This window comes from Daucus carota, chromosome 7, assembly GCF_001625215.2.
Source record: "Daucus carota subsp. sativus chromosome 7, DH1 v3.0, whole genome shotgun sequence".
Lineage (NCBI taxonomy): Eukaryota > Viridiplantae > Streptophyta > Magnoliopsida > Apiales > Apiaceae > Daucus > Daucus carota.
Window position 1 is genome coordinate 36510908 of NC_030387.2, and position 24020 is coordinate 36534927.

The window sequence follows — 24020 nt, forward strand, 5'->3', positions numbered from 1 at the left end:
CCGGGGTTATCACTAATAAAAGCTAAATGAAATGCATTTGCATTTTTTGATATTACAAGATAATATCTTTGGGATAATGTCGGTTGTGAAAATCTAATCTTTAGAAAAACGTCTACTTTTAATATGTTACATTGTAAATCATTCAAATCTTTTTGATGAAAATATTAAATGCTCGGGTCAATGACTCACTATAAATAGAATCCTTGTTATCATTGTTATCAGTACGACATTGTCAAGAATTCATAAAAGATCGAGTACATCAAGCTTGAAAGACCGATCGACAAAGAAAAATGTATCCCGGAATGCCTTCGACAACTTCAAACCTTTTCACCAACTCTGCTAATCAACCAAATCAAATAACCCATCAACCCATCCAAAACATTTATGTGAATACACATGCTCCCCCACCAGGTTTTGCACCCATTCAAGCTGGATTTGGTCAAAATTACTATAACAATTTTGAGGGCCAACCAGCTTACAGTACTTACATCAACCCTGCATATCAGGCGCAAGGGTCCCAGATTCCAAACCCCGCAGGTTTCTCCTTCCATGTGGGTCAAATGACCGTCGATGCGCCGTTTTACGGTCAAGGGACTCCTGCCTACCAATATCAGGTTCAACAGATGAGGACTCATGATAATTTCGTGAGTCATCAACAGGCCCCACCTCACGGCCAAGTGCAGAGGAACCATGTTGTGCAGGATATACCGGTTGCGCAGCCAGAGTACCGTCCCATTATTCCAGAGACTCAGTCAAGGATCCAGTGGACCCCGGAGCTACATGAAGCCTTCACCCGTGCGGTGGAGGAGCTTGGCGGCTGTTTCAGTAAGAAAACTGATCTATCTTGTGCTCTCATGCATATCGATTGGCTTTTTACATATTTGTTTGGTTTATATGTCCGTACATCACATATAGATATATTCTCTTTGTGTCCTGTAAAGTGGTCGAGTACAGATTTTGTTTTACAAAAACTTTTAATGGAAAGATTTTTCGGTACTTTTGGATTTCATTACTATAAATGTATTTTTCATTGATTATTAACCAACAATGATAAGTTGGAATTGGAAAATAATCTTCTTTCAACAGGACTGGTCCTGGGCTATTTTCTCTCATCAGTTCTATATAAATGCTTGCTTGTTTCTTTAATATATGTTTTTAGATTTTTTATGCTCATTTATATTATTCAATATATTGTTAATTGTTAATATACGTGTGATATATCATATATGTCATGATCAGTCTAACTCCTGTCTTTGTTTCATCCTCTATAACATAATTGATATTCTTAAATGAATATCTAAAATCGTTTATTTTTTTTAGGTGCTTATCCAAAATATAGAGGTTAAGGAAAAATATATGAGAATATGAAATTTTTCAAATTTTGATTGCCAGATTTATTTTGAATTTGTGATTATCTTTTATATATATAATATTTATTGTTGATAAATATTATTATATAGCCGTATAGTTACTCTGCACTAAAAGTAAGAGAAGAGTGTTGAATTATTAATTTACATACTACTATAACATGAATTTCATCTTCTTCGAATATTTGTTTGGTTGAATAATAACTGTCACATATATATGTTCTACAAAAATTAGTATATTTTATACATGTCCATGAAATCATGATTTTTTTCCCTGAAAAAAACGCACTTTATAGCAATCTAGTTTTGTCAAAAATATTTGTTTAAATATTTTGAAATACTTTTTACAGATACCACACCCAAGGCCATACTAAGAAGGATGAATAAGAACGGAATAACCGGAATAACCAGAGAACAGCTCAAAAGTCATCTTCAGGTTAAGCTATCAAAGAAAGTTAAAAGATTTTTGTTCTAATGGTTGGTCTAAGTATGGTATAGCTCACACATATTTTATGAGATTTGGTGTAAAATAATTAGTTTCTCATGCAGAAAGTTCGAAACACGGCTCCACAAAACTCTGTTCTTGAAATCCCGGGTAATTACTAATTTTGTTAATTTTGTTTTTAATTATTTATTTTCGACAATCAAAATAAAGCAACGGTCTCTGCTCTACAATTTTCAGATAATGAGGCTCGTATGACGAATGTCACATTTGACTCTGGTGAATTTGCACCCGTTGTTCGAAACACGGCTCTACAAGGAATCTCTGGTAATTAATTTTGTTAATTTTATTTTTGATTATTTATTTTCGACAATCAAAATAACGCAACGGTCTCTCTAATTTTTAGATAATGAGCCTCATACTATCATGACAAATGATGCGCTTGACTCTGGTGAATTTCCACGCGTTGACGAGGATCCAACCAACAATCAGAGCTTTGGCTCTGATTTCGATTTTGAAGAGATGCTTCAGAGATTTTGTGATGGCTGTTAATACTATATCTATTTATTTTTCCTGTATTAGAGAAACTTTTTTCCTATATATTGTTGTTTACGAGAAACTTGTTCTCGTTCAATATTTCACATCAAACTTTTCTTTTAGATTTTAAAATAATTTCTAAAGTTTAATGTCTTCCCTAAATTCTTGCATTTTCATCATAATTTAAATTTTTATTGAACTTAAGCAAAGGTTCATAATAGTTGTAGTATAATTTATGAGCGATTTTACAAATATACATAGAATGCCAAATACTAGCATAATAAATATAAGGATTTTGTGGTTTGTAATTAGAATTACATATTTCTTCCTAAACTCCAACTTAGGAGCTTTCTGATCCATTTTATACTTCCACCAATCACTAGGAATATGGTTAGGATTATCACAAGTGAAATAAGTCTATATAATCTTAGCTGTTATCCTTGTTTATTTCTTCCTTTCCGTTCATGTTCCTATCCGTTTTCATTTTTTCATAACGTTTCTTTAAGTATATTGTTTTTATTCTTATCATGAGAGTTTGTAGCATTTGATATAAAGCCTGTGTTAAACAGAAATTCTAGCTCTTCATTAGGTGTTACGAACATGACTTGTGAACAATCATATTATATGTTCTCATTAGTCTTTTGCTGAAACTACCCTTCTTTTCTCTTCATAACCCAAATAATTTTTTCTAATTCTTATTGTAAAAAATTTCTAAATTGTTCTACCAATGTGTGTCCAAGTTCCGATATTTTCCTTGTACTTTTTATGTTGTTCTAAATATTTAGGATTTATTTGAAGTTGTATATTTCTATGATTAGTCTTATCACATTCCTTTTGTAATTCATGCACAAACATTAACTTGGCTTCTAGATTATCATGCATTTATCTTAGCTAAAACATTCATTTCTTCCTTAATCTTGGAATTTTAAAAAGTAAGACATCTTTTGATTTTTCTGATTCGACAGTTTAATCAGATAGCCATATGTCAATTGTTTTCAAATAAATAAACAGTTATACGTAGGAGGGGTTAAAAAAATATGTAGTTCTCTCACTTTTTAAATTACAAAATATTAATATGAAAGAATAACCACAAGTTTTATTACTTAATAACAAAATATGTTACAAACTTTTTTCCAAATAAATACTTGTTCTTGAGATTGCTAGATATCAAACCATTCAAAATTAAATCAAAGTGTCTCAATTAAAATCATTTCTACGTATCCGAGTTCATTACAATGGATCATGTTTTCTTGCACTACAACAAAATCGAATTTTCTATTATGATGGATTTCTTTTCTTACAACGGGAACTTTGAGCGAAACCGTCATTTTTTCGAGCCATTTTTTTACGATGGAATAACTTTTTTGTCATATCTACTTTTTTTTTGCCACAGTATCTACTATTTTGTAGTACTAGAATTATTGCGCAAACAAATAAAACAAAATAAAAAAATCACGAAACAAACTATCATATTGTTCCGTCGGAGGTGTGCATAATTCAATTTAGTATCTGTCAAAACAAAAAAATATCCATAATAAATTACGTGCGAACTATTCCGTCGTAAGTTCAAAATTACTGATATTGAAATTGGACGAAAACTAAAAATATTTTCTTTTGTTACGAAAGTCAAAAAAATATATTATATGCATGTCTGAAAGTAAAAATTTCTTTTGTGTTTCAAATTGAAGATGTTGAATTTCTCCTTATATAGAACCTGGCATAACGAAACATTGTAAAATATATGTACTGCACACGGTGGCAAAGAAAATTATTTCCTTCTTCTCAAACTCGAATAAGCTTAGTTAGTTAGTTCCTTATATCCTGATAACTTGACCTTTAAAATTCAAACATTAGTTAGTCAGTTACGTTGCTTAAAATTAATTATGGACATGAATGTTTAAAAAACCCTATTAACTCTACTGATCATATATAGGTTATAAAGAGTTTTACATGTCTAGGTTAACATGAGCTGGGGCTTGGTTAACATGTCTAGGTTTTCAGAGTTATGGGGAGCAGATCATCTGAAACAGGCAAGATCAGAGAGACCATCTACAGTAACAGCTTTTCCTCAAATACCAAGTTGACACAGGCTGGCAAAAGACAGCAGCAACCTGCAACCTGTATTTAGCAAATGATAAGTTTCTATGCATAGTTCAATATCCAAATTTAGTAATATAAAGTTGATATTTCTTCTGCAGTCTTATGCAGTAACTAGTTAGAAATTAAAGATAAAACACAATGTTAGCTAGAAAGGCCAATTACAGTTAAGCTATACCCCTTTGAAGATTATGTTTACTTAATTGACAATTTGACACTTTGGTCAAAAACATGAAAACGTACTTTAACAAGGAGATAAACTCGGCAAAGAACATAATAATATTTAAAAGAATACCTGATTTACATGTTCTTCACTCAACATATTCTAGAAAAACATAATTACTAACATGGAAATAATTAACATTTACCATTTCCTCATCTACATAGCATATATAGCTAACAGCCACTCTACTATATCAATCACTTTTAATCGAATTAGCAGGCAATTTCTTAGATTGTCGTAAATCGTCTAGTTTCAATGATATAATAGCTCTAACCTCTAGAGACAACTACTATTTTTTATGATGGATACAGAGTTTGTATACTCTATATTAGTTCTGGTCCTTATAGAACTGTGTTTAGAGAAAATCATAATTATTAACACATGAAAAGAAGAAAAAGAGATAAATATAAATGAAGGTGGATTGAGAAAGCAAATCTAATCATGTGTTCTTAATAACTGAGAATGACTTATATATTTGGGAAAAAACTTATTAGAAAGCAATAAATTGAATGAGATTTACCAGCTCTATCCTTCTTTTCCATTAATTTTCTTTCTAATTCATCAGCAATAGATTGTTTCTCTTCTGCAAGACGTTCAGCCTCTACCGCCTCTTTTTCTGCTTCTTCAGCCTCTGCCATAGCAGCTTCAGCCATATGCCTAATCCTCCACACTTCCGCATCAACTGCGGCCTTCACTCTGTCTGAGGCTGCTGAAACATACTCCCTTTCTTGCTGCACCTGTGAGTTTTACATATTATTTAACGATGAGAAAGAGTATCTTTCTCATGAGTAAAAGGCCTCAATCAGTTCTGCATTAATGATTACCTGTTTCTAGTACACATTTGTATATATGAGTCAAGGCCTAAAACATAACCCATAAACTCTCTACTCCATTATGCTATTATGTACACTACAAGAAAAGCGGGCATTTCCGACCGCCAAAATCGGTCGGAAATAAGCAAAATCGGTCGGTTTTGAGGTCATTTCCGACCACCGACCGACCGACCACGTCGGTCCCTTTAAACCGAGTCGGAAATGACGTATCGGTCCGAAATGAGTTATAAAACCGACCGCTTCTGTCGGTCGGAAATGTGTTTCCATGTCCATTTACACGTGGATTGTATCAGATAAATCTGGCCCACCGTTGACGTGTCATACACGTGGATTGCCTCAAAACCGACCAATGACGGTCGGAAATGTGTTGGTCGGTAAAGAAGTTCAGGGCTCAGCTGTGGGGCCCAGTTGTAAAAACGACCACATTGTGGTCGGAAATGAGTCGGTCGGAAATGCTTTTTCAGGGCCCATTGGATGAGCTTCTGGTCTAAAACCGACCACACAGTGGTCGGAAATGAGTTGGTCGGAAATGCCTTTTCAGGGCCCATTGGATGAGCTTCTGGTCTAAAACCGACCACACAGTGGTCGAAAATGAGTTGGTCAGAAATGGCTTTTCAGGTCCATTGGGGAAGCTTCTGGTCTAAAACCGACCACCCAAATTGCATACATATGGTCGGAAATGAGTTGGTCGTTTTTCTGGGTTTTAAGATATGAATTTGGTCGGAAATATATACATCTAGTCGGTTTTCTAGGTTTTTTTTACCATTCTTGGTCGGAAATGAGCAAATTTGGTCGGTTTTCTGGAGATAAAATTTCAAAAAAATGCACATACAATATCCAATTTCAAAACCAAAATCAAGAATCACAATCCATCAAAATTCAGTACGACACAATTTAAAAGCCAACAAGCATTCATATATTTAAACAAGAACAGTTATAAAATTCAGTACGACATAAATGTTACAGCTGAACAATCACCCAAAAGCCAACAAAAGCCAACAATCATATACATTACAGCTGAACAATCAAAAGCCAAAAGCAATGTTTTAACAAAATCAGCATCCCTACCAATAATGCATCTAGCTAGGTAGCTTCACTTCAATCTTCCTCATCGCCATCACCATCATCATCCCGACATCCCCATCAATGTCATTCTCCGAACTCTCACCATCGGTGACATCCTTAGTTGCCTCCGCAATTGCCTGCAATAATTAAAAATTTATATCACCGTATATAGCAGTTGATGATCATATCTTTTATATCATATAACTCCTCTGAAAAAACTTAGTAAACTAAAGAGTCATGAAGTCTAAAGTTTCTTATTTTAATTAATCCATTTGTCTCTCTTTGTATGAAGTACATGTATATATATAGGTTTCTGCTATGAAAAAGTTCATGCAGGCATAGAGCAATTTACAGGGGATTAATTTCCTTGGATCTTACTTCACATTATAAATAAAAACAAAAGACGAATTTGATTGAGTACTTACTTTTCACTTTATACAAGATATTAGTAATAAATTAGCAGTGTATTAACTGCCTGTTTACATAGTTTCTTTAAGTTTGTGACAAATATACTGCTAAGATTTTGTGTAAGTGCCTAAGTGGGTATATAGATCTCTTACTACAGACAAACTGACCTTACTGCACCATTTCACCGATTCAGATAATGGTAATCAACAAACATAATCTGATAAAGTTCACTAAGCATATGACCATTCAGATCAAAAAGTTAACCCGGGGATCATATCGGCCAAACACGGGGAACATGGTCTAACTTAACCCAGACTGCAACTTTTATATGAAAACAGTTAAATTTTTTTTCTCAATCACATATTTTTCTTGAAAAACAGTAAATCTCTAGTTATAATTAATCTCCCTAGCCACAGAATCAGCTTGTTTGATTCCAACAAGTAACAGAAGATAATTACACCAGCTGAGACTAAAATGAAGTTTTGGTTTGTTATTTTTGTTAAGAGAAGATCAGTCACACTACCTGATTTACTAAAGTTGAACAAAAGAACCAGACAAATAGGTTAAATATAGTAAGATTCATCTATCCTCACAAAAAATAGAAATGATACTATTCATACCATTTCAATTTCTGTATAGCAAGTGACAAATTTACTCATAAATAAAAACCAACAATTCATACGGTGTAACAATTTTTTTAAACCAGAAATGATTTATAGAAAAGGGCCAGCATCTTCAACATTCTCATAAATTTTAGCTTTTTTTGCAATTCAGTACCAAATCAATATTCTCTAGAGTTGTCTTGTCTGTTGCTAGTTGCTACCCTGTTACCTAAAGAACTTGACATAGCTAGGGTATATTGCTACTAATATTTGCTCTTGAAATAAACATTTTGAGCTTGTGATTTTAATTATTTGTGTTTGGCCATGGGCTGACAGGTGCACTGGAAGAGTTATAAATAATTCCAGTACCTGAGCGGTTAAGAAAACAATGCAAATGAGCTTTGAGTCATTGTACCTCAGACCAGTTATTGATGTTCTTGCAATACTTTGAGAGAGTTTTCCAGAATTAGGATTAGTCATCTTCATGAAGTTAGTTCTATCCAAGCTATGGTGCTTTTGTCAGATTATCACCGGAGTTTTTGCTAAACAAAGAGATTTTACCTAGTCTGGAACTCAGAGGAAGATGAGATTTTTCAAGAAACCAATGCCAGTAGAGATGGATTACATATTAGGCATGTGGGATTACAGGTGTTCCAACTTTCGACTAAGCAAGCATTCTTACAAGACATTCCTTATGGTTGTGAAATGAATGATATCTCGGAAACTTTAGATAAATCACTAAAGCTTTTCAAAAAAAAAAAATGCAGGAACTGAGTTTTAGCCTGTTATGCTCCTAATAAAATACTTTTTCACCCTGTTCTCAGCATGAATTATGATTTAATACCAGAACCTGGTGTACTAGTTATACTTTTAGAAAAGCATATCTTAAAGGATTATCATTTAATTAAATTAATGTGTTCATTTAATTTAATAGTAATAATAGGCATAAGTTATTATTAAAGCCTAATATTGCAGTATAAAAGTAACAGAAACACACAGTATAGAGCAGATTATTAAAGTAATATTATTAATCTCTGTTGTCTTTATCGAGGTTTCAAGTTTGAACGCTTCACCAGGCATCACATTTATCCTGCCTAGTTGTTTATTTTACAAATGAGACCAAATGGATCTCACTTAGCTGTGTGTATATTTTACATGTACTATGATTCCATCACTTTACTTGCTATAAACGAGAATACTACTATTACACTTATTTGTACTTGCTATTTTTACATTATTGTATGAGTATTGAATTTTAGACAATATTTGCAGAGTGCTTAATGCTTCCCAGCTGTAACTAACTTCTACAAGGGATCACTAGACTGATATAAACGCCAAGTGACATCGAGTTTAAAACCTCTATCAAACAGGAAGCCACAATTATTATCTTAGAAATTAATCAAACAACTGGAATATACTAATCCTTTTAAGAAATCCTATGTCGTGTAAAATGCAGCATATTTATTGATTCATACTATACGCTTATGAGGAAAATAAATGAAGCTGAATCATATGGTTCAAGAGAGAGTCGAGACTAACGCTATCCTACCAATCTCCGAAGTTACCAAAACAGAGAGTCCTTTATGAGGATCATAACACTGTCTTGTCCTATAAAACGTGTAAACAAATATGCGAGATACTCAGGAGGACAATAGACTCGAGACAAAAGTGAAATGTAGATTCTGAAACTGGTTTACGAGCAACTTGCAAGAGCATAAAACAACTCTCAACTATGTATATGCAACCCATACCCAAATGCCCTCTGCACCAACACAAACTAAACCCTAACTGATACACCCAGAAAATCTAAACCCTAACTGATACACCTAGAAAATCCATGCATAGGCATTTTACAAACAAAAAACAAACTAATTTGCTATACTTTACACAAACAAAAACACAAACACAAACTAATTTACACAAAATCTCATAAAACAGATCAAACAACTAAGACAACTAAAATAGAGCCGGATTAAAGGACATATAAACATATATAAACCACATTAAAGCAACTTTGAACAAATTTGAGCCATAAAAAATCAAAACCCTAACTGATGATATATATACAGAGAGATACAAAACCCTAAAATGAGCATAGTAGAGAGAGAGAGCGCGAGGGAGGGAGAGAGAGAGAGGGAGGGAGAGAGAGAGGGGGAAGGGAGGGAGAGGGAGAGGGGGAGAGAGGGAGAGGGGGAAGGGAGGGAGAGGGAGAGGGGGAGGGGAGGGAGAGGGAGAGGGAGAGAGAGGGAGACGGAGAATCGAGAGACGGAGAGAAGCACTTACAGAGAGAGAGATTCGAGAGAGTGTTGAGAGAGAGTAGGAGAGATCAAAAGCACGTACAAGGGAGAGAGTTAGGGAGAGTTGGGAGAGATGAACGGAGTGAAACGCTGCGTTTTGAGAGAGCGGGTGTTTTAACTTCTGCCAAAATTGAACCCGGGAAAGTATAAAAGGCGTTGAAAAAAAAGACACATCTCGGGTATCGAACCCGCAACCTCAGCCTTATGCGTAAAGTGTTCAACCACCAGAGCAGCTACAACAATGTTATAAAATTAAAGGAACTTAAATATAAACCTACATCTATTTTACAAAATTAAGTAACTCGAAAATCAATTTTTCATTATAATATTCCTTCAACTAATGTTCAAAATTATTGATTTTAAGGACCAATATAAGATGAGTAATTATATTCATATCCGTACGGTTGGATTATTTAAATAAGTTATTTATTTTTTTAAAAAAATAACCCTCCGTCAATACTTAAGTATCGTAGCCTAATATTTTCGCAATAATATGTAAAACAATAAAATCTTATTGACTTGATTTTTTGTATATAACTACGATGAGTACTTAATTTACGATCCGTACGGTTGGATCGCCTAAAAAACAAATTTATTTTTTTGTAAAAAAAATAATCCTACATCCATATTTAAGAATAACATAACATTTTCGCTATAATATCTCAGCAGATTAAATCCCATTAACTTGATTTTTGGTATATAACTACAATGAGTACTTAATTTACGATCCGTACGGTTGGATCGCCTAAAAAACAAATTTATTTTTTTATAAAAAAATAACCCTACGTCTATATTAAAGTGTAACATTATATTTTCGTTATAATATCTCAACGGATAAAATCCTATTGATTTGATTTTTGGTATACAACTACTATGACTACTTAGTTTACGATCCGTACGGTTGGATCGCCTAAAAAACAAATTGATATTTCGAAAGTATACACCCTAGGATAACTTCTGATAAAATCCAAACCTCGAACTCCGACATTCACTGCAATGCATGATTCGTAACATAATAGTGTCTTTATAATTTTTTTTATATTTTTCTTCTTTTGCTATCATGATTAGTACCTTAAATTAGACCATATCACAAAGATTCTACATTTTTCTGTTGTTTGAATAATTAATTTGAAATCAGTTAGTTAGTACTTATACTTTGTTACGGAAATAAAAAAAATTAAAAATCAAATTTTAAGTGATGAATAATTTTTTATTAATTTATTAATTTACTAAAAGCTAGTTTCAATTTTTTTAATTTTTTTTTTAAGAAGTTCACTTGGCCGAATAATTTTTTTGTTTTTCTTACAAGTCAAAACCGACCGCCAGGGTTTTAAATCGGTCAGAAATGACAGAACGAAATGGTCGGTTTTCTGCACTTGAGTTTGTGGTCGGAAATGAGTTAAATTTGGTCGGTTTTCTGTGTTAAAATTATGAGTTTGGTCGGAAATGTGTTGCATGTGGTCGGTTTTCTGTGTTAAAATTATGAGTTTGGTCGGAAATATATTGAATGTGGTCGGTTTTCCGGATGTACAATATTTTTAGTTTTTTTTAAATAGTTTACTTAGTCGAATAGAATTTATTGTTTTTTTAAGAAGTCAAAACCGACCGCCCGGGTTTCAATTCGGTCGGAAATAAAGCAGGTCATTTCCGACCGCCAAAATCGGTCGGAAATAATCTGGGCTCCACCTCGTCTCCACTCAGCCAATCACAGCTCGACAACTAGTTAAAAGCTGACCAATTATTTTAAACCAGTCAAGGTGGTCGGAAATGACCACAGGCGGTCGGAAATGGGTCGGTCGGTTTTACCGACGTGGCGTCCATGTCAGCTGAAGAACGTTGGTGAGTGGGACCCACGCCCATTATAACCGACCGATTTGGTGCGGTCGGTAATGGCGGTCGTAAATGACGCCATTTTTTACGACCGATCGCGTTTGGTCGGTAAGTCGGTCGGAAATGACCGCTTTTTTTCCGACCACTTTGGTCGGTCGGAAATTTTGGTCGGAAATGCCCGCTTTTCTAGTAGTGGTATGAATCAAACTGAAATTGAATTCATAGACGACTGTGGATCATGTAATTTACGATTTGCTGGATCTGGACCTATTTGGTCACGGTATGTTTCCATTTGACAATCAAAATTGACATATATAAATGGAACTGCTATATATAGGCTTATATTTAATGACTCCCACATATATAGGCTTGTTACTGGAAAGCTAATGCTGGAATGATTGTAATTAAATGATAACACAAAATAGTAGTACTGGTAAGTCCTTGGAATTAAGAACAAACTTTGTATAAACAAAAGAAGCTCAAATCCGAATCAAATAATTTTTGTAATTATCATATTCACAATTCACAATTAAATTAATAACTATTCACAACGGCTAGTTGACTGTTGTCACAATGAAACGTTACACAACATTGCGTTAAAAACCATTGTCTTAACTAACTATATTTTTACAACGGCTAGTTGACCATTTTGTGAACAATGTCACACAATACCCCTAAGAATAAAGGTTGTATGTCATGTTTTGAAGATTACCACATACACAATAGTTTATAATCCTATAACACATGTCATGTTTAGTATTTGCCAGGGCCCGGGTATAGGTATGACAAAAAAAAAATTCCTAATTTGCGTTAAATTGGGGAGAAGCATGGAAAACTCTCATAGCAGTTATAACAACAGTATCATGATATGAAAACCTGTTCGAGCATATTACTGGATTCCAGCTTCACATCAGTTAAATCGTCCAGTTTGCGAAACCTGCATCAATTAAAAAAAATGTAAATATAATGACCAAATTAAGTATTATGTATAAAGATGTTAAGGCTGGTAAATTAGCTACCCAAGATAGTTATTGTTTCCTCTTCACCCAAACATATTCTTTACTGGATTATTGGAGTATTTTTTTTTTCGGTTACCAGTTACAACACTAGTGGTGTAAACATATTAGCATTGATGAGTATCATGCATTTTTATTTCAGCACCAATTTTTAGCAATAATGATACCACAACTAGTTCAGTAACAATTGGTGTGAAACAAATACTAGAATATACTGTATTGTAATCAAGATTTTTTAGTAATGGTAAAAAAGTTACGAACGATCTAGAGCATGTTAAGTGTTAAAATATGAGAACTGAGGATTATAAATTCTTAGTTGGTGTAACCTTGATGCTAGTTTCTCATTTTCATCTTCTGATGATTCATAAGCTATGGCCAGTGTGCTAGGTTGAGCAATTCCATCTTTACCACTGCCCTCCCCAATAAAAGCCACAGATTCATTATAGTGTCCGATATTGGCGTTTGGAGAATCAATCCTTGCTAAATTCAGAGATCTCCACTTGTCCTGAGAGTGAGGAAAGAAAACATAATATATAGCACCAAGATAAGAATGCGACTACCAGTACTGTTCAAATTCAAACTGAGATATTTTTGTATAGAATGAAAGCGTGCACAAGGTTCTTTCTACCTTGATGCTCACATTGGTTCGGTGAACCAACGCGGTGCTGAACTCAGGATCACTAAGAATTTTGCGCCATTTCCCAGTACCATGTTTACTTACACCTTTTCTTAGGGCAGCTTCCTCTTCGGATGTCCACTTATTACCCATAACCTGATGAAATCTGTACAAAAGGAAAACACTTACATGAAATCATGCATAGCTGCCTATTACTGAATATAAGTAAAAGGTTTGGGGAAACAAATTTAACACAAGCCACTTCTTTTAAAATGCAATTCTTTGCATTTCAATTGGGAATGTATAAAGTAGCCATGCTATTATTCATTAGACAATTATCATAATCTCACGAGATTCCAAACATTATATTTAAAAGAGCAGGTTAACTTTTGATATTTAGAAGAAGTTTCATAAAAACTAATAAACATAATAAAATCTTGTTGTAAGGAAAATTTATACTAAATCAACAATAATAAGAATGATATTTACGAAAAAACATGAAAATATCAATCAGACTCTACAAATTAATCAATAAATTATTGTACTTAGAGAGTCTTGTGTCTCCACAATCATATACATAAAAATCTCACTTAATCTAGTTCCTTTCATGTATCTGCCCTTATGTTATAAGCCAAATCCACAGTTTTGCACAAACACACATCACCATATTTATATATATACATAAAAATTTCACTTATTTTTGCAACTTAAACCGTTCAAATTCGTATCTAGCTTTATTTTTTTAAACCAAATTCACATGCAAGTAAGGTCTTGCAAAACCACACACAATTATGATCTTAATTTGTATCTACTCATGCCAGTTCGAGAAATTATAATTAGTGACTAACCATAATTTTCACATATATGCACAAGTAGATATAACTCAAGTTCATTAAAAAAAATATCATTTATAACATAGAGAAGACAAATCAAGATGTTAATTAAGTGTGTGCGTGTGTCAGTTTTACAAACCAATTCATCCATACATATAAATTTGAGATCAAAAGCGTCATTGAGAGATATAACGTAAACTTTTGTCTTTCTACCAAATGAGTAATTAAAAATTTTAATAAATTCATACACACAAGTAGATGGAATACAAGAAGATAAATGAAGATAAAACAAACATACAAATATAAATTAACTACAACTTACACAAAAATTATCAAGATACAATCGTTAATGTTTCTTTTCAAAAGAAAACTTACTTTTACAAATGATACGGATTTTGAAAGGTTGGGATCATGGTCAATGTTTTACTTAGAATTCATATATATGTACTAGCAATCTTACCCGAATATCAATATTGTCAGTAGAAAATTCATACTTAAAATGGCATTGAGAAATGATTTAAACTTAAGCCGTTATCCTAAATGATTAACGAGGAAGTAAATTAAAATCACATGTAGGGTCTGGCAAATAAATATTGTCCAAGAGGAGCCATTTTGTACTCTCTAAATTATTCTTACATCAGTGAATAGAGTTATAGTTGTATTACAGAGCTTTGCATTCATGCAAATTATTATTGTTTCCTGTTGAAATTTAATCTCAGACTTGGGAATAACCTTGCCCAGTAAAAAGTAATCCACTTGCTGCTAAATAAATTTTGCAGCTACTTCACCGTGTTATTATATAGCTGACAAGTCATTGTCATCAGCGACGGATCTAGAAATTTGTAGTGTTTGTGAGCGGCAAAAAGGAAAAAGTTACGAATGTAGCTGTTGGGATTGTAAACCTGGTTATGCTAAATGTGGGTAAAAATACTTCTCTGTCAGGCTACCAAGGCTTTTGTTTATCTGTGAAGCAAAAAGGAAAAAAATCACACTAGAAAAAAATTGAAGTATGGTCACTGGGTAGAAATAGGAGAGTTTACAAATATTATGAGAAATTGTTGTTTGTAAGATTATAGAAAAAATATTATGCCAAATGATTGTCATACTTAAGGCCGCTGGTCCCTGACTCCCAGCTGCTACAGATTGTAAGCAAAAACTCCTGGAACGAGTAATTAAACCGTTGGCAGATGATGCTTGCATTGACATATTATTATAGAAAAGTGGTATTGGAGTTGTAACTGGAACTCACATTTTATATTATTGTTTAAAGAATGATTTAGGAGTATAACGGAAATGCTCTTTGTGCTTTTGAACGGACAGAGAACAACTCTTCCATACCCTCTCGCATCCTGTGTTTCACTGTAATCATTCTGCGGTGCATTTCTGACTTGCTATACATGCTCTGTGAGTGTGAGCCTGTACCGCACATGATGTGAACTCTAACATATCTAGTTCGGTTATTAAATCATGGTGCACTTTTTATTTGCAAGACCCGTTTCATATATCAGGGGTGTAAGAAATTCTGCATCATAAAAAGAGTCCAAACATTAAGTTCCTACACGGAATCATATATTATTATATTAATGGGATTAGAAATTTTTTAAAGAGTCCTCAACAATTAAGTTAACTGGTAAGTTCCTTAGTAGGACACTGAGCTAGTTGGTAAAAACAAAAAAGTAAAAAGACAGAAATCACACATATCGGAAAATGACGCTTTTGTAGGACGTTAATGACAGTCAAGTTTAAGTGCAATTCATTTTTTAGATTTTGGAAAAAGAAATAGTTTAGAAGGACTTAAAAAATTTGTCTAGAAGGACTTGAAAAATTAGAATAGTTGTCAAAAAAATTCGTAGAGTAGTTTCATAAATATTAAAAATTTTGAGCTGTAAAGACAAAATTAGTCTGAGTTCATCAATAATATGTGAATCAAAGAAATGATATAAGCTTCTACTTTTTTTATATTAAGTCCGCGCACTTATAGGAAAGTGGATATTCTTGTACGAGTTGATGGTAGTACTAGTTTAAGTGGAATTCACTTTTTAGATTTGGGGAAAGTAGTTGACAAGGACTTAAAAGGTTAGGCTGTGGGTGAAAATTTAAAGATCAAATTTCGTAAATATTAAAATTTGTGAAAATCTCGAAGGATAAAACTCCATTAATATTAAAAATTTCGAAATTTATAATCAAAGTTAGTCCGAGTTTATTAATAATAGAGTAAACTTCAAAGTTGTGGCCAGAGTTTACACCGGTTTTCAAAAAGTTGGCTAGAGTTTCAAATTCTCAAAAAGTTGGTCAAACTTTGACTCCACTTTATAGAAATGTGGTTCCCGTTAAATGTCACTAACGGGAGTAACGGACAGAGGGTAAAAATGAGTTCGAAATTCTCAAAAATGTGGCCAAACTTTGGCTTCATTTTCAAAAATGTGGCTCCCGTTAAGTGATATTTAACGGCAGCCACACTTTTAAAAAGCGGAGCCAAAATTTGGCCAACTTTTCTCTGGCCAAATTTTTGAAAATCGGTGTAAACTTCGGCCACAACTCTCAAGTTTACTCTTAATAATATGTGAATCAAACAAGTGATATAAATTTTCAATTATTTTACAATAAGTCTTTCTTTGAATTGATTTATCAAGTTTTACAACATGTTACGGCAAATGTTACATTTATTATGTATGTACCTTTAGGTGTGCCCCCAAATATTTTCTTGGCACTAGAAATTACTAAGTTGAACAACCTCCCTAAATATGCACGGGACTCATATGAGCCTCGATGGTTAAACCACATTGATACATGTAGATGGTCATTAACGGTTTATCAACAACCGACAAAGGCATTGCTCACTAACCATTGCACGTTGAAGATAGAAATCAGAAGCAAGGCGAGACTCTTTCACACCACACATACATGTTAGCCAATAAAGGAACGAGATGTTTAGTTACTGACTATGTAACCAATAAGGCCTACATCTTCAGTAATTTTGTTTCCGAGCTGGTCGGTCACATGAACACTGGTCCAATTCAATAAATTTGGTGTGTACAGAGAGTAGTATTTTAAGCTCAAAGGTTTACATCAGACTTAATTTAGTTATGAAATTCAGTTGGAATCAATCCCAATTTCGCAGAAATATGTAGAAGGTGTTAATGCAGGCCGGGCAAGAAATAATGCTGTTAAGTGAAAACGAACTAACCATCCATAAACCAGCCACCATCAGAAGAGATGTAACCTTTCAAGATAACAAGATCAAGACCTGTAAGAACCTGAACCATCTCTAGTAGTATCCCGTTCTTGTTTATGCTGTCAACCTAACTGCAGTCAAAGAAATAAAACGCCAATTATGATCAGCTGAAGAGTTTGAGCTTGTTGAGAGTCTGCAATCTGAGAAGTGCAATTAAGTTGATCAATATCATGAGCTTGTCGAGAGTCTACTGATTATTTAACAAAAAAATACAGCTACTAATTAATTATGGAAATATATGTTAATCAATAACTAGAAAAAGGAAACTCACCTTGTGGCAGCCAGGTACAATGTCTTGCAGGCATTTTATTTTTTCATTGATTTTTTCCTCTTCGAACCTGTTTCTAATCTGACCCCATATCCATTTGCATATTATGACAAATCAGAAGAAAAAAAAGAATTTCATATTTTGATATTATTGTGTCTTCTTACATGTTTAGCTTATTTTTCTGCTAAGAATTTATACGATATTTTGGAAGATCCTAATACTCACAACAATTTTGGAACAATGACAGATATGCTCAATGTAGTGCCACTCATATATGAACTTGTTCTGTCAAGATTAATTGTATGTGGCTGATCTTCACTACAGTGATTACACATGTTCCAAATTATACCAACACATTGGTGGTTAACATGTTTTTGCAAATAGCCTTTCATAATGTTCTTGTGGCACACAGTCACATTTGAAAATGCTCAGGTTACTGATTTTGAAGTTACTTTTCTGCACACTACAACAAAACACCTTCGCGCCTCAACTTACGACGGACTGTCTACCATCCGTCGTAAATTATTACGACGGAACACAAAACCGTCGTAAGTTCATTATTTTATTATTTTTCACTAATTGAAAAAATTTTAAATGTTCCGATTCCGAGTACGGTGTCGTTTTCATATTCCAAACTTACGACGACATATACGTTTCGTCGTACATTCCTTATTTAAATTGATTTCCTAAATAAAAAATAATAAAAATTGGTCCGGATCTGTAGCCTGAGCCGTTTTTGTCTACTAACTTACGACATAAACGTTTCGTCGTAAGTTCTAGGTCATTCAATGACTTACGACAGAAGTTCATAAACAGAATCAGTCGTAAATTAACTACCGACGGAAATATCCGTCGCAAAACTGAAACCGAAAAGTCTGAAACGGTGGGCCCATTGTGAATATACGACGGATGTTCCGTCGTAACTTGGTCAAACAAGTCAAACAAGACCGTGACGAAATCTGTGGGCCCTACCTGGGAAACTTGCGACGCTTCTTTATATTTACGACGTTTACGAAACTTACGACTCATGGAGAAAATTGTAATGGTTTTTAAACTTGCTACTTGAGCAAAAGCGACGGAAATTTTCCGTCATAAATTGGAAACTTACGACAGAAAGTAGGCTTAATTTTCATCGTAAAAAGGCTGAATTGTTGCGGTGGCAGTTCTACAAAAATTGATAGCGGTTTCTCTTAAGAGCGCTAAATCATGACCTAAACTCCAGATTTTGAACATAGCACTGTTCATGTCCGCATGGCATATGGGAGAGTTCTTACCCTTTATTGCACATTGAAAAGGTTACTCTGGGACTTTAAGGTTGAATTGAACTCTTGTTAAACCCTTCTTTATTAAAAAAAGAATTGAAGGAGTATGTTTATTTTAATTTCTACCAAAAATTATATAGAATTGGTCCTTCAACATTTAACATTCTCATACTTTTGGCATTTGGAAAAGGTCAATAATTAGATTTTTTTGGACTAGAAATTTACTAAGATTTCTTTTTTATTTCAAAAAGAAAATTTTCATTAATCAAATAAATTCTCTAGACAATTAAATAATATTTATTCAAACTTAGATTCAATTATTAAGTTCAATTAAAGTATAACATAATACATTATATGAATATAATTAGTGATAACAAAATATTTATTATCAACTACAAAGTTCATTTTTTGACAAACATTTAGTATAAAATTCTAAATAATTTTTTTGTAAAACTGTGAAAATAATATATTAATATTTACACACAAATTGTTGTAAAGTTGAACTTTAACAATAATATATTATGACAAAATGACAATATAAATATTATTTACGTCTGCTTGTAGATAACATACATGATCATATTCATTATTATCTTAACAATGGCACATGATATAATTTTTATTAACAATAAAATATTATTTAATCATAAAAAAATTCAGTAATATAATTTATGTTATGTGAATCGATATTATGAATTTTATAGATAAATACATGAATTATTTTATTGGTATAAATTTAAAAGAAGATAGGAATTTTTGACCATTACATTTACAAAAAATAATTTTTAATTTTTCTTAACAAGAATTCAATTGAAATTATAAACAATATATATTTATTTAATCATGCATAATTAATATTTTTATGTAATTCAATATTTGCTCCACCTAATAATTGCAAAACTTTTAATCGTATCAATTTGAAATAATATATCTATAATATATTAAGAAAATTTAGAATTTAGAGGGCTGAGAAAAAGCTGAGGTGAATATAATATTTCAAAAAACTCTATATACACATACATATGGGTTTTTAGGGTTTTATTTTAGAACCGTCAAATGAGCTCGCAATTCCTCCCCAATAAACATATTAAGAAAATTTAGAGAGGGCGGAGAAAAAGATGAGGTGAATATAATATTTCAAAAACCTCTGTATACACATACATATCGGGTTTTAAGGGTTTTATTTTAGAGCCGTCAAGTGAGCTAGCATTTCCTCAGGCTCACATTTCCTCGGGCTTTTATTTTCTTAAAAGTTAGGATCCATATTGGTCACTTTGTGTAGCAAATCTATTTCAAAATTTAATACAGGTAGTGATCTATAACGCGTTCCTTCTCGATTTTTGTATCATTTGTTTAAATCAGGTTTCGTATACAAGGACAAGATCATATACCAATTGTTATTTAGTAATTTGTAGAGATGATGTACATCTTGAATTGTTTATGTATCTTGTTAGTTTATGATCTTGAATTCTGCATATTTGTGTGTTTATGTGAGTTAGTAAGCTTTTCCGATTTAATTAATCATCTTAGAGAAGGGATTGATTGGGTAATTTCTGAATTGAGATTCTGATCTATTTTTTATGCCAAGGTGAAAGTGTGTGTTAGACTAGAAGTCCATATGAAATTTTAGAACATTCAAAGGCCATGATCTGAGTTTCTGAACTTTGTATATATAGCAAGAATTAATTTGGAAATGGATTACATGTTCGATCTAATCGTTTTAATTTTGTATTTTTTTCGGGTAGAATCAGATTTCTTGCTTTATTTGTTTGCACTAGGTTTCTTTAATTCACGGAAAACTAAAGTTTAAGCTTGATTGTTACTGCTAGTAGTTGTAATCTGTAATAATTTATCTTGTTTTATTTGATCCTCATTTATATCTACTTTAGTGTGTGTATGTGAATTTAATTAGCTTTTTAACACATATTTGGTAGTAGGGAGTAAGTTTGAGTCATTTCTAAATGCTGAGTTCGGATCTGGATTCTTTTACATATGCCAAGATAAGTTGAGTCACAGTTTGAGTCATTTCTAAATGCTGAGTTCGGATCTGGATTCTTTTACATATGCCAAGATAAGTTGAGTCACTGCAAGCACATATGAAATTTTATTGGCTTACAGAATGAGGGGGAATATAGTTTGGACAACTAAAGTACTTTAGAGAGTGAAATCTCATTTAGCAACAAATAAAAAGTAAGTTAGATCTTATTTACATGAGCTTCTTTTGTTAACTACTACTGCAGTTCGTCATCAGTGATGGACCTTCTTTAATTTGGTACTCGTCCATTACTTGTCCGTTCTTCACTAGGTTGATTTAATATAATGTTCCCTATTTGCTGACTGTTATAATCTACGTTCATTAGTCTTCAAGTCATGAATAGAGCATTTAAATTGACCTAAATTTTAAACACTGTCCTAAGAATCTTGTCCGACTTATAATTGACAGACAGGTAGTTGCCTGTCTGTGCCAGTTTTGTTTATGTGGGGAAGTTAAGTTCAAGGGATTGCTTAACAAAATTAAAAGAGGGGTAATACTTTAGATTGTGCAAAATTTGTTTCTTCTTCAACAAATTTTTTTCCATAGGTGATATCAGTGATTCTTTTTTTGTACAGCTATAGTGAAGGGAAGGATTGCATGGTCAGATGAAGAGGAAGCTGCAATTAAGGATGGAGTATCAAAACACGGTGTTGGAAAATGGCGAATAATTCTTAATGACCCCGAGTTTAGCACTACGTTGAAACTCCGTACAAATGTGGACCTCAAGGTATGATGAACATTGCACACATCATATCCTCTTTCATTGCTGATAGCACTTACTTTCAGTTTGAATGTGAAAATTAGGAAATGCATGAATCTAATTCATGTGCTATTGTTAATATCATTGCAAGCAAGACAGGTGCATTTACGTTTCTTTTTCATCACAATATTATTGATAAATCATTATTGGGACTATCAGGATAAGTGGAGAAATTTGAATCAAAGAAAGGGCGGGTGGTGAGACGGGTACAAGCCACAAAAGGATATAGAGAAGGCCATCATACCCTTTAATGAATCTGCTGCTCTGACGACGACTGAGGCCCGTGATAAGGATAGAATTACTCAAGCTGAGGCCGTGGCCACAGTTCACAAGTCATGGGATGATGGTGATTCAAACAAACTCATTTCAAGGTAGTGTAGTAGGAATTTGTGTGAACCATTTTAAATCTTGTCTGGTGGGATTGTTGCTTATTTTTTTGTTCTTGTTTATTCTCTTTGGGCTTGTTTTTGTTTTCTTCAATACTCAACACCATGTACTAGTATATATATTTCAGCCATTAACCAAATTGCATTGTGATTACAATCAGTGAAATCTAGTATAGGTTCACCAAAGAATTATCAGGCACATGCACTAGGTCGACACTAGGCAGTATGAACTCATATTGTTTGGGCCACCATCATCTATATTGAAGGCCTAGACCTTTTTTTGCCCAATGTTTCAACCTGCATACATGTTAAATTCCATTTTCATGATGCAGGTTTGATGACGGAAAACTGAAGAGGCTAACCAATGCCGAGCAGCCATCCAGTTCTGCTCAAAATCAGGTTTTCAGAATGATACTGCTGAAAATGCTATGAAAGTCTTCATGAATTCAATGCACATAGCAGATATATATTCTTTTATTCTTGATATCTGATTATAGCGTTCATATGTTAGATAATTTACAGTCATACTAAGGCGGGTCTGACTATATATATGGAATATTAGTCCATGATGAGGGTTCTCATTTTTGCAGGACAAATTGCCCCCTCCAAACTTGAAGGTGTATACGCGGAGAAACAAAAAACTGTCACCACTGACGGAGAACTAAACAAGGTAATTAATATTTTCCATATTAAACTGTATAATATGCAGTTTATCTATCAACATGAGAAGCTTTTTTTTTCATAGGAATAAAGTATTTACATTATTTATTCAATGTTTCTGGTGAGAAATGGGCCATTGAGATATTGGCAATCAAGAAATATTATTTTAAGTGCATCATAATTGCTACTAAACCATTTATGTTCATGTTAGTTTCATGTTGATTCTGATTGTGAGGACGGCCGAAGTTTTCGTTATAGGGATTATTATTTCATGTTATGGGTTCTCATTTGCAGGAGAAATTGCCACCTCCAAACTTGAAGTTGATTTCGGAGAGAAACAAGAGAATGATCACATCAGATGGAACACTAAAAGAGGTAAATAATCTTTTCTGGCTAGCTGTAGGGTAAAATAAAACCAGATCTTCTGCAAAAGATAAGCCATATCTTTTAATTGCTTCTCTGATTGTTCCACCTTTATACATAAAATTGTTATGTTTTGCTACTTACCTATATATGCGTGCATTGCTAATTTTCAGTTAGATGGACTTTGGTTTACAGTTTCTACCTCATAATCTTTGACATCTGTTAATTATTAGACCTTGCTCATAAAATATTCAGGGTGATGTTTTAGGCCTTGCTCATGTATACAAATGCATATGCTAGAAACAAATAGATCATCAGAGCAGAATTGCTTGAGGCTTATTAATTATAAGAAACGCGACCCTTCCTCATTACCGATTAATTTATATTCAAAACTAATTGGTACAGCGAGAAATGGAGTATGATGCGACAGCCTCAGCAGGCAGCCTGCAGGATGGAGTTTGTGCTGAGCCGATAAGGGCAAGGCGGATGAGTAGTGGTGAGGATTCAGCTGCTGTCGCAGCAGCACTTAAAAAGGCCAAAACTGCTACTGCATCTGGTGAGGAAGCCGAAAAGGAGGCTGTAAAGGTGAGGAAGCAGAAAAGGAGGCTGTAAAGGGTGAATGTGCTGCTAGTGAAGCAAAATTCATGGCCAAATTTCAAAAAGTTAGCTGAAGTGATAGAAGGCTAGACCTAATTCTATTGCTTTCTAACTATATTTGCTTTACAAATTATAGAAGTTCATAGTCGGGGATTATTGAGATATGAATTTAAACACATCATATATATCTCTCATTTTATTGGTTTGTAAGTTGATGGAAAATTTGATTTTTCAAAAACACCATTTACCTCTCTCATTTTACTTAGTTGTAAATTGATGAGACTAACC

At 33.3% G+C, this 24020-nt stretch overlaps 3 protein-coding genes and 1 long non-coding RNA gene across 4 annotated transcripts; 2 read left to right on the forward strand and 2 right to left on the reverse strand.

The window, feature by feature from the left end:
- The first annotated feature begins 290 nt into the window (after positions 1-290).
- Positions 291-2361, forward strand: LOC135148007 (uncharacterized). The gene is made up of 5 exons (XM_064082113.1): positions 291-825; positions 1718-1803; positions 1917-1962; positions 2050-2136; positions 2216-2361. The coding sequence occupies exons 1-5, from the start codon at positions 291-293 to the stop codon at positions 2359-2361; spliced, it is 900 nt and encodes a 299-aa protein (XP_063938183.1).
- A 4028-nt stretch (positions 2362-6389) lies between these two features.
- Positions 6390-9980, reverse strand: LOC135147681 (uncharacterized). Its single transcript, XR_010285410.1, has 2 exons — positions 9858-9980; positions 6390-6701 (listed from the first exon to the last, which is right to left on the reverse strand). It is a non-coding gene; the product is annotated as an uncharacterized LOC135147681 (long non-coding RNA).
- A 2582-nt stretch (positions 9981-12562) lies between these two features.
- Positions 12563-13486, reverse strand: LOC135148008 (single myb histone 4-like). The gene is made up of 3 exons (XM_064082114.1): positions 13346-13486; positions 13044-13222; positions 12563-12638 (listed from the first exon to the last, which is right to left on the reverse strand). The coding sequence occupies exons 1-3, from the start codon at positions 13484-13486 to the stop codon at positions 12563-12565; spliced, it is 396 nt and encodes a 131-aa protein (XP_063938184.1).
- A 1973-nt stretch (positions 13487-15459) lies between these two features.
- Positions 15460-23747, forward strand: LOC135148009 (telomere repeat-binding factor 1-like). Its single transcript, XM_064082115.1, has 7 exons — positions 15460-15527; positions 16148-16242; positions 21542-21693; positions 21771-21825; positions 22703-22782; positions 23067-23147; positions 23541-23747. The coding sequence occupies exons 1-7, from the start codon at positions 15460-15462 to the stop codon at positions 23745-23747; spliced, it is 738 nt and encodes a 245-aa protein (XP_063938185.1).
- The last annotated feature ends 273 nt before the right edge of the window (positions 23748-24020 follow it).